The sequence below is a fragment of the Tyto alba genome, unplaced genomic scaffold (genome assembly GCF_018691265.1).
Source record: "Tyto alba isolate M040663 unplaced genomic scaffold, T.alba_DEE_v4.0 Super-Scaffold_38, whole genome shotgun sequence".
Taxonomy (NCBI): domain Eukaryota; kingdom Metazoa; phylum Chordata; class Aves; order Strigiformes; family Tytonidae; genus Tyto; species Tyto alba.
In genome coordinates, this window is record NW_024881313.1 from 35,509,819 (window position 1) to 35,524,980 (window position 15,162).

General features: G+C 37.3%; 1 protein-coding gene across 1 annotated transcript in view; it reads right to left on the reverse strand.

Moving 5' to 3' along the window:
• Positions 1-15,162, reverse strand: part of LOC104358578 (sodium channel protein type 5 subunit alpha-like) — a 45,375-nt gene that overhangs the window by 12,657 nt on the left and 17,556 nt on the right. The window contains exons 8-19 of the mRNA XM_033009720.2: positions 12,896-12,953; positions 12,092-12,233; positions 11,400-11,597; positions 10,402-10,584; positions 9,460-9,861; positions 8,599-8,728; positions 6,396-6,634; positions 5,850-6,050; positions 4,822-5,175; positions 2,777-3,214; positions 1,690-1,836; positions 498-618 (exon numbers count right to left, since the gene is read on the reverse strand). Coding sequence (XP_032865611.1) covers positions 498-618; positions 1,690-1,836; positions 2,777-3,214; positions 4,822-5,175; positions 5,850-6,050; positions 6,396-6,634; positions 8,599-8,728; positions 9,460-9,861; positions 10,402-10,584; positions 11,400-11,597; positions 12,092-12,233; positions 12,896-12,953 — 2,613 coding nt within the window. The remainder of the gene's footprint in view (positions 1-497; positions 619-1,689; positions 1,837-2,776; positions 3,215-4,821; positions 5,176-5,849; positions 6,051-6,395; positions 6,635-8,598; positions 8,729-9,459; positions 9,862-10,401; positions 10,585-11,399; positions 11,598-12,091; positions 12,234-12,895; positions 12,954-15,162) is intronic.

Consider the following 15,162-nt stretch of genomic DNA (forward strand, 5'->3'; position numbering starts at 1 on the left):
AGCAGCTTCTCTCTGCTTATTTCACTCCTTTGCTATAGAGATCGTTCATGAAATGTTATTCAAAGAATAAACATTTATACTGTTGCAAAGTATGAGCAAATTTGATGTGCCAAGTGCCTTGTTCCAGTGGCCATTGTCAGATGAGTCCTGATCACATAGACTTCTTTTCTGTTAAACCCCCAAAGTGACTTGGATGTTGTCCAATAGAGTGAAATTCATCTTACTGCACTATAATAATCTCATTTTTGGGTCTGGGTCTATGTCATTTTCCAGATCCCAGTTAGAAACAATTGGCTTTAAGGGAAAGGGAGGTTATTTTTCAGGCGTCACAATGTCTTTGTTGACTAGAGAGGGACGATGATTTGGACTATTTATCCAATTTCCAGATAACTAAAATTAACAGAAAATAATCTGACCCTATTGGCTCAGCATCACTAGAGAAACAGGTCAGGTTTTGATTCTTCTCACTCCCAGTAGTGAAATCATGAGAGCCTTACCTTCGGGAAAACATTTTTCTGGAGTCTTGAAGTCTTCAGAAAACTCTGAAATCTGCCTCAGAAGATCTTCAGGATTTGTCAGATCCACTGTGCTGCCTTCAGAAGAGCTGACACTGTCAAACTACCAACCAAAATAAGATCAGGTATGGATTCTTTCTACATTCAGCTCCAAATGAATAAATTAATCCATGAACAAATAAAATTCAAATTAAAACTTGTCTGTGTACTAATATTTCAAGTAGTGTTGGTAATGGAACATACTTTGTGATTTTAAAACTATATGAATTTAGAAGAACCAGTAGATGAATCCGAACAGGGGCCAAAGCTATATAATTACAATATCTATATACACCAGATGTAACTGCCTAATAAGATGGTAAATTGAAGACCTTTTAAATTGCTTATGAGCATCTGTAGTCCTCAAAGTGGGATAAACTACTTGGATTAAAATCATGAAGTCATAGGAAGATGGATTCAAATAGAAGAACTAGATAAATATATCTGGTACTGTATCAAAAACTGAACACTCATGACAGTATTTATGAAGTAGAAATTGGAATCATATATATTCTCCAGTTACAAAGCTTTTCACTGTCTCATTACACCATATATAATGTATGATGAGTCAGTAGTTTGTTACAAATTACTTTATGCTTTTGTTCTTTTATGTTTGAGTTGCTGTTTGTTACTTTTTCAAACATATTCAAAATTCTACTGAAAATATTTCCACTTAATTACTATCATTTAAAGTATTAAGTTTCTTGAAACTGAGATACTTTGGATACAGGCAGACTTGCTGGCATTTCCCACTTGGAAGGATATCTCTCTTTTAATGCCCTTTTTTTTTCCTCCTTTCTGTTTTTTGTGGGCTCAAATTTCACTAAACGGAAAGTAGCAGAGAGAATTTTATAAGTTACTTGTTTTAATCAAATTATTTTGTATTTTTTCCATATATAAACACTATCTTTCCTATACATACTTTTTTTTTTCTTAAAAATAAGTACCTGGAAACCCATCACAGCTTTGATTTCATTCCCAGAATTCAGCTCCATCATTAACCAGCCAGAATGGCTACTGCAAGCTCAGAGGCACTGCTGCCACTAAACTCCACTCCAGCAAGTCCTTGAACAGAAAAGTACCCATGCTTGACCAGTACTGGAAAGTCAGTGCCATAGAAAAAATAAACAGTTACCTCTTTTTGTTCTGGTGATGACGGTTCAATCTTCCTATCCTTTCCTAGGTAAAGCACACTAAATTCTTCAGAGGAAAATCCCGATCCTTTACTCCAGCTGCCTGAATTTTTCCCTCTTTCTCCCCTTTGCCTCAGGTGATTTTCATCCTGAAAATAAACTGCAGATTAGAGGGGGTTTCTCTTCCCTTTTTAGGGGGTGAACAAGTTGGAAGGGAAAGAAAGATAAGATAGGCATTACGTTTAACATGGGACTCTCCAGACAAAAGTCGTAAAATATGATAGTTTTGAGTCTCTGATTTTAACATAGGATAGAGAAAGGGAAATTTTTCCCAACAGACATGCAGCAAATTAAGGAATTTTAGTGAACTAATTAAAAGTTAAGTGAGAATTTTTGCATAGGAATTAAGATGGAAACTTCAGGTAAGAAATTTTGAGACCAGAACATCAATCTTCTATGGCTAAAATAGAACTGAAAATTGAGAGAGCAGAAAGAAATATGATAATATATGCTATCATATAAGAAAAATGACCTTAATAGAGCCACTTCATACTTAATCTTTCTAAGTTTTTCTAATAGTTACTACATACTGCACACAGCAAGGACAAATCAAAGAATGGATCAGAGCTATAAATTCATAATACGAGTACATCATAATGTTCTTTATGCAGAATATAAATTTTTGCTCTGTTATGTAAATAATGCCAAAATATTTGTCATTCTCCACATAAATTTTAAAATAAAAATTCCAAGTTCACCAAGAACTGCCACAAATATCTATGGACAATATATGAGCTATGTAATTACCTGTGTATAAGATGTAAACTAGGCATTCCTGCAGCAAACCTAACAATTTATAGCCTTTCTTTTAAGACCATGAAAGAATCTTGATTTTTAGAAGGCTCCAAGTAGTAATTTACTCTTGCTGTAAACATTCATACTTTTGGTTCTAATTCAAAATTTGGTAACTCTCTGGAAATGGATCAATGAATGCCACCCTGTTCTGCTAGAAACAGTCTTCTACCATACATGCATCCCTCAATATATATATGAGTCTACTGTTCCAAAACAAATAAATAAATTCATTACCGGTTTGCTGTATTCTATGTCTGTAAACGTGCTCAGTTTATCATCATCTTCAAAACCCTCACTTGTGTTCTCTGCCTCAGCAATAGGGACACAAACAAATACATTGGGGTTGGTAATAAAATCTTCAAGACCTGAACATTTGTCCCCATTTTTCTCAGCCCATTCATTATTATGATTCTCTTTACAATTTTTTATTTCTTCACACTTGAACCCAAGTGAGTTCTGTGCAGTCAATTTGATTTTCTTCCGGTGCGCTTTCTTTATATGCCTGAGCTTTCCACAACAGGTATCCCATGTAACGCTCTTCACAAAGTGAAATCCCTTGTGAATCCGAGCAAAAGCAATCCGAAGGTTGTTCATCTCTCCGTCATCCTCTGCTGTCTGGAGACAATCAGTACTGAAGGAATTCAGCAGCAGTGCAATGAAAAGGTTAAGAACCTAAGTGTCATTGAAATAACAATAAAATTAAATGTCAGGAGAGTAGCATTCAGAAATCTAAATTCTAACTTTGAAGAACACTGATACTATCAAAGTTCAGTTCTACTGAGAAAACCAAAACAAGGTAACAATGAAATTATTATGATTGATCACATTGTGGCTGACGAAGTAAACGTCTCTTTCAAAGTTCAATGTTTCCATAAGCATCTTCCCCAAAAATGTTATTTAAAATATTAGCATTACTTGGCCAAACAACTTTTCAGATGTTATAGTAGTAACAAACACCATGGTCATGGCTTGTCAGTTTAGTAATATCTCTTCCTCCTTCAAACTAGAATTAAATCAGGCCTGTGTGGAGCTACTTCCAAAATCCTGTGAGATCAAATTCGGGCCCAGGAATTCCATCAAATCTGCAACACTGTCAGAAAAGTCAAAACCAAGAGAAGCTCAAAGTGAGGTTTCCTCCCTGCTTTTGAGTACATTCAAATAGAAGATTTTTTTTTAAGATTTTTTTTGTAAGGGAATGGGAGAATTTAATTTTATACTTAGTATTTCAGTTTGGGATGGGATTTATGTGTCTTAATTTTTGTTGTGTCAGAACTGACTGGGCTGAGAGCACCCCTGAGTCATCTAAGACCACAGCCACTGGAAAACATTAACCCTCCAGAGACTAAATCAACCCATCTGTCTTAGTTATTGACCTTAGGTTGGAATAGATCTCTCTCTCATATACCTCTCTGTTTCCTTTGATCATAACAAAGCCTAGAGAAGGCGTGTAGGCTAAGCACTTAATTGTTTGACAGTTAACATTATGCAATATGAATATCACTCACAGCATTTCAACACTGAAATCACTCACTGCGGGATAGAACAGGCAGGACTTTCAAACCAGGTATTTGGGATTCAGACACAGAGCTGGTATTTCCCCAAAAAGACTACCGAAACTTAATTATTTTCAATGTTTTTTAAATCAAAATTGGTACATTGATGATTCTGAAAGTTACATAAGAAACAAAGCTACTAAAAAGAAGATTTTTATGATTTGGGTATTAAAGAAAGAAGGCAGCCTGCCCTTTACACCCCAAAACAGGTGTGCGAGGCTGCATAGGGTATGCCATAGCAGCATCCAGCCCTTGGTTATAAATGTCATCAGAGATTATTAAAGAAAAACCTGATTTCAGTGATAGAAACGTAGATTCTGCCATTTGCTCATAATGAATTCAACAATTGTAAAAAAGGGTTTACAGAGGGACTTAAGCACTTAGGTCCATTAAATCAAGCAGGTAAACCGTAAGCCTTACCAATTATTTACATCCAAATCCTAAAACGTGAAGAAACATAGTTGCCTGTATTGTATTTACTGCAAAGATATTCCTCATCACATTGCCACATGAAAAGGTCAAGTGGCACTGTGTGCAAAGCACACAAAATGTGAAAATATGGACAGCAGCTCAGAGGTGAAAGGCAAATGAGGCTTTTGCAGACTATAGCACACACAGGAAACTTTTCCACCTGTGTTTAGGGAAACTACCTCCTGTTGACAAAATGGTAATTAAGTAGATTCTACCACAGATAGGATGAAGAGAAGAAAATATTGGAAAACTCACCACTAAGTTTCCTATCACCATGACCAGCAAAAAGACAAGAAGGCACAGTGGTTGTTCAGCAACCACCATGCAGTCCCACATGGTCTCAATCCATTCTCCACACAGAATTCGGAAAACGACAAGGAATGAGTGGAAGAAGTCCATCATGTGCCAGCGTGGTTTGCCATTTTTGTTTATTTTATGGCTGTTCTCCCCATAGCTTCTCCCAAAAAGTTGGACCCCTACTATAGCAAAAATGAAAACGATGATTGCCAGGACAAAGGTCAGATTACTCAGTGCTCCCAGGGAGTTACCGATGATTTTAATTAGCGTGTTTAAAGTTGGCCAGGATTTTGCCAGTTTGAAGACCCTCAGCTGTGTAGAAACATAAAACATAGTGTTAGACATTGGTAGAGATAAATGATCTTTGCACTGTTTGAATTCTGCAAAAAAAAAAAAAAATTCACACATATTCTGAAATATTCCAGTAATATAATATTTCTGGTAAGTATTTACCCAACATAGGCAGGTATCCACACAATGCACATGATGTAGATTATGGTGCCTAATTTACATGTAACACAAAGGACCAAAGTTGGGAGACCAGCTGCTGTAAAAAGAGTCTATCTTTTGGTAAAGCAACATAAATCAATCCATGGTATATGATAAGTATATCTTAACATCATTTCACATCTACTTTTAAGTATTGAGGTTTTTTGTATTTGTCCTCTGACACTATTTTCATAAGTTTCTTATCCTAGTTTTTAGTTTTTGACACCAGTTTTACAACAGGTCTACTCTGGAATATTTTTTCCTTTGACTGTTTCTTAGTATATTCAAGATATATGTCATTAAACTCTGACTCTAGTATCACAAGGAGTTTATGAGTGTGTTTCTTATTCCTAGTGTCAAGAGGAAGGAAAAATAAAAAACAGAAAAAAAGGAAAAAAAAAAAAGATTTCCTGCATCCTAAGTACGGACAACAGAAGGATTCTCTATTATATTCACAATATAAAGTTTTATACAACTCAGTAAACGTGTAGCATTACCAGTCTGAAGGATCGTAAAACTGACAACGTTCCTCCTTTTCGCCTTTCTTTCTTCCCTTTGTGCTTGGGTAAACTCAGTTCAATTAAACTCAATGTGACAATTATACCATCAAAAATATTCCAGGGCTGCTGAAAATAATAATACGGATCTAGAGCAATGATTTTTAAGATCATTTCTGCAGTGAAGATTCCTGTAAAAACCTGTGACAAAGAAACAGTAGCATCAGCCTAAAAGTAGCTATGAATTTATCTTCTCTTTAGATCATGTTCCAACAAATAACATTCATGGACAGATCAACAGAGCCCATTTTTATGAACTTATAATGCACTTCCAGTTAAAACGGGAGGCTTGTTTTCTACCTTCTCAGGAGTGTGTTGAAGTGTATCAATAAAATCTGGGAATTGTCTATATCAGAAATTTAGAGTTTATAAATGCAGAGTTTGCTAATCTTTCATTTTTGTAGTTACTCTTTATGTCTCAAGTGAAAACACCCATCAATCAATCAATCCTTTGTATAAAATGTCACATAGCTGAGATTTGCTTACCAAGTTGCCTACATTAAGCATTGACTTAAAATTTTCTGACATATTATTGTGCTCCAGTGCCATGAACAAAGTGTTCATCACAATGCAAACTGTGATCGTGAGATCAATAAAAGGATCCTTTATGAAAGCAGCCACTTTTTTCTTGATTCGCAACCAGAGTGGACAACAGTCCCAAATTAGATACTTTAAAGCAAAATCATTCAGGCACGGCGGGCATCTCCGCTGAGATTCTTCAAGTTCTAAATGCAAAAGAGAACCCCACTGTAATTAAATAGTTATCACTGAGCAAGATGATGAAATAACAACTTCAAGCATTCAAAAGACCAGAGAAGAAAATCTCACATCTCGCACAGAGCCCCAAAGCTTCCCTGTACTTTCTACCATTCATGTAGTCCCTACCTCAGCTAGTAAACATGAAGATAAAATTCAGAGAAAACTGGATTCAAAATGCATTCATGTGAACTTACTTCAAAAGCCTTTGAATCAGGTTTTATTTGTCTTAGACTCAGACTTGTACTACGATAATCTGACAAAATACAGATGTTTACAATGCAGAGGCCACACCGCAGCTTCTCACACACTTGCAGGTCAATATAGCAGCTAAGGCACTTTTCACCTTACACTTATGAGGATGTCTAGGACAGTGGCTGTGTCACACCAACATCTTTTTCTCTCCTTTGACTCTCAAGGGAGTCGATGGCAGGCACACGGGAGTTCTGATTGTACCTGAGGCAAATCTAAACCATGGTGCCTGAAATTTAACCTCAGGCCACTTCTACTGGAAAGGTCATGCCTACCTACCACTGGCCAGCTGATGTAAATTGACACACTTTTCCATTTTCTATAAGTAAAACATGGGATAGAAGCTGTTCTTGCTTTGTTATTTACCTCCTTTTGGTTAAATATAAATCTCATTGCCTTTCTTTCTTTACCACAGTATTACTGAGTCCTCCAAAATGCTTTTGACCCTGTTAAAGGCCTGTGAAAATTCACTGACAAACTAGATCTTACTTAAAGCTAAATACAAGCACAAGAGGGATTATTAGTAACCTGATTTTCAGGGATCTGAAATTTTTTCAGAGATCAGATGAGCTAGCCCTGACTCATATCCTTTTCTTAGTTGGACCTGTCCTTATTTCTTCCCAATGTTTAGCTTTCAATTCTCCTCCAGGCTCAAGTCTCAGATTCCATCCCACACTGCTTATTCCAGTGTGATCACCTTGACTTTACTCCACTCCAGGCCTAGCTCTTTTCTTTTGATCTAGATCAAATGGCTTCTTCTTTATGTATACAGTGTGAGTCCAGCAGAACTGGTGCTCAGGTCCCAGCAAAGACCCTTTCTGATGGCTGTTCTCAGGTTAACTCACAGTCACCCAGAGCTACAGACCCTGTTCCTTTCCAGTTCACAGCTGAAAGTATGCAACAAAACCCAGATCTTTAGTGAATTACACTGCAAAGCAAGACTCCACTGAATGTGTTGCAACTGTGATTCTCTCAAGAAAAATTGAAAAAAAAAAAAAAAAAAATTAAGCAAAGGTACCTCCCTACCACAACAGTATCCCTCTGCTAAATCTCATACTTTGTGGTCCAAGAACTGGTGATAGAGCTCCTCAGCAGGGATAAAACAAAACAAAACAAGATTTCTTCACCCTGAACAACTTGGACTGAAATTTTTCAGCAAGACCTGCAACAAAAATATCAGTCATCACAATAACTGCCAGTGATAACACCCCCCTACCCCCCAAAAAAATTCCCATGAAAAGGTAAGTTAAAGGAATAAAATAGCGAGGTTAAGTATTCAAACCCCAGGAATTGTTACATTTGATTTTGCTTGTATAATCTTATTGCTGGATTCTGCATGCCTGTATCTCTGTCAGTGACATATCAGAAGTCACAGGGTCAGGAAAACAGTATCCCAGTCCTGCACCTCAGATGCTAGAGAAACTCCTTCCACCCACTATCACTCCAATCCCCTTCACTGTCTGTCCTACAAAATAAGATCTTACAATATGCAAAGACTGCATTTCAGTACATAAATACTGTGATCATGTTTCGGGTTTTTTAAAAAGAGCCAAATTAATGATAAAATGCCTAACTACATACCTACAAATCTCTGTTAACCTTTAAGAAAAGTATTGACGTTGTGGTCATTCATGCTAACATTACCTTTGGATTGAAATAGGTGTAATGAGAAACCACTTACCCTCCAAGACACTGGTAATTATGCTGACTGCACTTGCTGCCCTTTGTCTCTGAAGTGCCTCGTTAAAGTACTCCACTGACAGATGAGGAGGCAAATGCATCATGCTGCTCTCATCATTTACAGCTGGCTGCTTAAAGAAGTAAACATGATTAGGGAGATGCCACAGGAATAAAATGAAGTAGGATGTGATGATGGGCAACAATGAAAGTTAATAGGAACAATGACACGCAGCCAAATAAATGTACCTTTTTACAAGATGTAATAGATGTTGAGAACAGAAGTCCTGCTCTTCAGTAATAATGCTACAGTAAATGGATCCTGCAAGAATGTAATAGCAATGGGGCAAGCACAAACCTTGGAAATCAGTGTATGAGGGGAAATAGGGCTAGGAAATCTTTCAGAGAGTAATGGAAAAGGAGAGACATGAGGAATAAATAGGTAGCAAAGCATCTCTACCCACTTCGGGAACTTACAAAATTTCTGCGTGATGCTAAAGGTGTTACGGAGAAGAAAGGATTTACAGGCATTGCTCAGAATAACCCCTCTGGACAGGGCATGATATAAAAAGACTCTTTGGTGACTTGTAATTCCAGCACTAGGAACCTTCAGAACTATGTTGGTTAAAATTGTGAATAGCAGAAATAGAGGGTTTATAACAGGAATGCTGAAGTCTAGTTTTCAGGAACTCATCAGATTATTAAAAACCAATTTCTACTGAGAAATTATGAACTTCTCACATCAGTATACTTCATTTCACATCACTGTTTGCCATTACACTGAAACTCTTAGGACAAGAATAACCTGCCACTTATAGAGAAACCATAATATTAAGTATATATTTAAAACAATATATTTCCTTACCGGATCTCCCTTGCCCGGGTCTTCCATTACCGGTGGAAGCATTACTCCTTCAGAAGACACTGGATCTAGACTGTGCACCCTGCTGCTTCCTCCTCCCATCACCGAAATCACACCATTGCAGTCGTCCACATTAGCCCACTTGCCACACTGCACGCAGTTTGGGGTAGCGGGGTGAGAGCTGTGGCTCATTTGACTTTGCACACTGGAGCGTCTTCCCATCTGTGTGACCGACAGTGACCGACGTTGGATTTCATGTTCCCCAGCACTGCAGGTTTCCCCATCACCAAAATCCATTCTGGAATCAACTTCTAAAGCAGGTATTTGGAAATTGAACACGCTCCCATGGCTAAGTCTGCGTTTTGCCTGATTTGCATTGGGACCATACACCAGGCCAAGAAAAGACTAAAAATCCAGGAAAAGGAATAGAGAGAATGGCATAACATCATAGAGAAAATTTTGTGAAAAAATAAATGTTTAGAGTTTCATAATATTTCCTATCAACCATTGCAAGTCCAAACCTCTTATTTGATTTAGATTTTTCAGGAAGGATTATGCTTAGATTTTAAAAGGCAGATGATAAACTCCCATCAGCTGTAGCAGTTACATTTGTGATAATATTTATATTTTAAGTAAGAAATTTTTAATAGAGAATGATGGCACAAAAGTTAAATTCTGGTAGTCATTCACTTTTTCCTATTTCTTAATGTTATAAAAAATGTATTTTAACCATTGTAACTACTGTACTTCCATCTTTCATTTATAATATTTTCTTTTCAAATTAACTTTTACTTATAATTCTTCTTTATCCCAAAAGGTTGCTTATTTTAAAGACTTTAGAGTGATCAGTGTTTGTAATGGGAATTGGTTTTTACTTTCAAGCAATTTATTTTAGTATTAAAATTGCAAAAGCTGTAAGGATCTCAGATTCAGACAATAGATTACCAACTTTCGTTGACTGTCTGTGGACTGTGACATGGGGAATTGTTGTCCTTCTTCATTATCTTCTATCCCCAAGGACTTATTTCTCTTTTTCCTATTGCTTCTTTCTTTGATTTCTTTGGTAGACAAAGAAGAGGCTTCAAAGGAGCTAATTGACAGGATATCAATTCCTTTAATAGCCAATGACTGAAATTGAAACAAAAACATGGATGGTATTTTGCTGGGTACTCTGAATATAAACAGAAAGAAAACACTTCTCCACTCTATTTTATTTCATCTTAACAATCTGTGTTTCATAAAACTCATAAAAAACCCTCCAATATGTGATAATGTTAAAAGAAAGAGGAGAGAATTTCCCCGACATATGGAGCACTGAACAATTTGTGATTTAAGGATGTTACATGGTTGCATGTATTAGGCCTGCCAGGAGCAAAATAATCACATTATATGTCCTATTCCTCCTTATGGTAGATTTGCTTATAATAAAATTACTGTTTGAAAATAATGCTGTGGAATATATCTTTTTCCCCAAATAAATGCTTAAATAGTATTAAAATTCTGTCTTTTTACTGGAGATCCTTGGGACTGTATTCACACTGTGGCTGACTTTCCTTTCCATACCTAATTTAGGACAGTGTGTTTAAAACAGAGAAGTATTTTGTTCCAGAAGCTTCTAAGCTATTTAAGTTACCAAGAGACTTTTCATTCAACTACAATAGGTTTTAGCTCAGGTGTTAATGGAGTTGATCAACAGAATTACTGTATATTTATCTGCTCACCAGTCCACAATGATAAAATAGAAGAAACATTTCAAAACAACTACATTTTCTTTTGGAAGCTGCTCCTGTAGCTCTCGGAATCACTACTTTAATAAATTATCACTTGCTCGTGTTCCTGTGAGTGACTACTGTATACAGCTGTACACAAGGAGTGATGTCTTTTCTTATGTGATCAATAACAGAACACTGAGACTAATGTTTGCAAGGGAACAATTTACGCACCTCTTGCTCCTTCTGTAATAATTCCATGGCTTCACGAAATTTCCTTTCCTTTGCCTCCGTTTCAGCGATGGTGGCCTTATTCTGGTCTTCATATGCCATTGTTACTACAGCCAGAATCAAGTTGACTAGATAAAATGAGCCCAGAAAGATGACCAGCATGAAGAAGAGTATATACACCTTTCCAGAAGCTCTGAGGGTCTGTAAGCAACACACCCCAGAGATAAAAGTTACCATTAAAATTATCAAATAAGCTTTCAGTGTGTCTCTGACATTCTTTAGAATCACTCAGCCTCCTAGATACAATGCTTTAGAAAGCTTAAATAGAAATACACCTTCCTTGGCCTTTCTTCTCTCTCTCCCTCATCCTATACCATCACCTGTGAATCATTGACTGTATAACCCATGAGGACAACTGAGGAGGCATTTGTATACTTTTGAAGGACAAAACAGGACCCTTTTAGGACTTTTTTTAAGGTCCTTAAGCCAGCAGGGTGATAAGTCTGTTACTGGGAAGCATTTCAGCATCCCTTTTCCAGGAGTCACAGCTTGCAGGAAGGGAGAAGCAAGGATGTAGGCTCAGTGACTTGCAACTATTGCTTTTGTTTGAGGTTTCTTGTCCTCTCTACACATTTTTTACTTCAGCTATTGCTCTCACTGGAAGGCCAGTTCTGAATTATGCATAAAGCTGATACCTGCTGGTACAGACGTTCCCAGTAGTCCTGGGTCATCAGGCGGAATAAGGAAAGAAAAGCCCAGCCAAATGTATCAAAACTAGTGAAATCATAATCAGGATTTGGCCCAAGTTGCAAGCATATGTAGTCTGGAGGACAGGTCCTAGAAGTAATAATAAAAAGTGGAGGTCTTAACTGTGAAGATTTCAAGGATAAACTTCAGCTTATGTGAGAGTTCCAATTATTATTCACCTCTGCATTTGATTAGATCGCAAACCAATTTTCTGTGCCAGGTAGCATTGATTAGAAAGTGGTATGGAAGAAGCAGCACCCACAACACATTAACAAAGGAAGAAGGTGAGCTAGAGTAGACCACCAACCCAGGACAACTCCCTCATCACCAATTCTCCTCCCCTGCCTCTCACTGCAAAGCAGCCACATTTCTCTCCTTTCCCAAACCTGCCCTCCAAAATCCATGTTCTTCCAGTTTAACACTCATGAGCCTACACAGAGAGGAGCATGTCTGTCCTGTGCTGTATCTGACATCTTTCATGTTTTCAGTTCTCTCATACATCCATGGAGAAGAGAAAAACAGCAATTCTGGAAATGCTCAAATGAATTTGGACCTGAATAAGCCAGCTGCAGGTTCATGCTTCATTTCCTACAAGTATCAAATTATGTGACCGTTTACTATATTTCATTGTCTCCGTTCCTGTTTCTGCATTTAAGAAAAGCTTGGAATTCCTGTTTTTGTCTCATATGACTGGGCAAATATAGAAGCACCAAGTCAGAGAAAACTTCCAAAGAAATATTAAGCGCACTTACCCAGCACCAGGACCACACAGCAAAATATCTGAGGTGCCCTCTTTCTTAGCAAAGTATGCTATAAAAAAAGGAGGGAAAAAAATTAAAAACAAAGCACTTTCTAGCCTGAATCCTCTATCCTTTAGGATGAATAGTAACGAGTAATCAGTGACCTGTAAGTGTATGTGTACACGCATAGACAGGTTTACCCGTTCACAAAGCAACTGCACCAGATTACAAAATGTCCTGTCCTCATTTATAAACGTGTATATACATATATGAATTTCAGAGTGAAGGCAGTCCTTAAAATAGATTTTTTAAAAATATTATCACTTTGGCTATATCTGCATAAAAGAAATGAAGCACAGGGGGGCACAGGCTCAAGCACAGTCCCTGGCTTGGTAATTGTTAGCACAAACTTTGGCACAGCTTTGACCTGTAGTAATCAGCCATCTCCAGGGCAACGTACAGCCGTCATTTGGGATAGCACAGGCCAGTGTTTACAGTGACCAATAGAAACCAAAACCCTGTTTGGAGTAGGAAGAAAGAGTATTTTACTGTGTGTGTATACACCATGCCACATCAGTGCTCTGCTGAGCCAAACAGCAGGTCCTAACCCTGCTTAGTTGAGAAATACAGATTTCTCCATTAGGATGGTAGAGATGTGCCCTCTTTGACCTCTTCCCATATTCCTCCTAGCACAAGTTACTCTGATGCCTGAGCTAGCAGCAGACTGAAGGTAATAGCTTTAGTGCCAAGAGCTAATTAGCCCCATTAAGATGTGGGTTTATTATCCCAGATGCAAGGGAGGTCTCATGTCCTCCTGGTGCTTCTCAAACCTCAGCTGTACTTATCAGGTAAGTCAGCACCCTTCAGGAATCATTACTATCAGCTGTACCATACCATGTAAATACACCATAAAGGAATGAGTTGCTATCTGGGCTACTTTCCACTCAAATTTGATTCAGCTCTGCTCCTGCCAACAAGTTTTTTTTAAGAAAATTCAGTGATTGAGCTTCAGGGAATCATAACATGTAGTTTTCCATGTTGGAAATAGGAACTTCACACAAAAACAGCCCATAAAAATAATTTACTAGCAAACAGGTCTTAGCTATGAACCCTAAACCCTGTAGGAAAGTCATCTAACTTGCTTTAGACCCTCCTAGTACTTTTGCTGACATTATAAATCACCCTGCACACAAGGTATACAGCATAGGATGGGAACAAGATAAAGCTTGTGAAGCAACACAGATTTTTAATCTCTTCAGCCCTACTTTCTCCAGGACATTGCTTTTATACATCTGCAAAGCTCTGCATTAAAAAAAAAAAAAAAAATCAGATGTTTTTATTTTCTGTTTCTTCAGCACAGGAAATCAGTATTTTTAGATAAATTTTGTCACATCTATGGTCTCGTGTGGTGTTCTAGTCACTGCCTGGTTTCTTCTGAAATTTGTTTTCAGTTATGATTTTTACAACATTCTGTATATGTAAATGACTTAATTCTTATGTGTGGTTGTTTTGGTAGGTACAAGAGTTTCTTGCAAAAAAGTTTTTTCCACAAAAATCTTCTATACAAAGACTTTCTCTCCCTGATCTATGAAGTTAATAAGGAAATTCTGTCTGAACAAATCTTACACACACACAGTGTACAAACAGCAATACTGTGTGGCTTTGTTTTTATGTATTTCAACATTTCCCCTGGGAGAATGCTCTTCTCCCTGCATAACTGCTACTATGTCTGAACTCGCTGGTAAGGATTTTCTTCAGTGATGAAGCTTTCTTCATATTTCTGGCATAGATATTGTTTACTTTGAGTGTATTTTTTCATGTATATTGAGCCTTTAGCACAAGGCTTCTTTCTGAATTGCATCTTACAGCTGCTGTTCCTCTGAGAATGCTTTGGTACATTTTCAGATCTCTTCTCTATGCTTCCATCACCAGACTCAGTCAAGATGTATACATGAAAGATATATCTTGTAAATATCTTATATAAGACATAAAATAAGACACATATGATGTGAAGAAGAAAGTAACTTCAACTCTTACACAAATTCCTCTGTTTCAAACTGAACAGTAATTCATTGGGCAGCAAAATGGAGATGTACGGACACTTCAGCACATAGTAAAAGGTGAACTTTGGGGAATTACAGCAGAGAGTGAGCTAATGCTTATTTCAGTTTTTGTCATATCATTCTGGGAAACAGAGCTGGACATTACTGGAAAATTTAGGAGTGCTGTTTCTTATAATGAAGGGAAGGGGTGCATTCCTGGATGCCTGCAAGCTACTC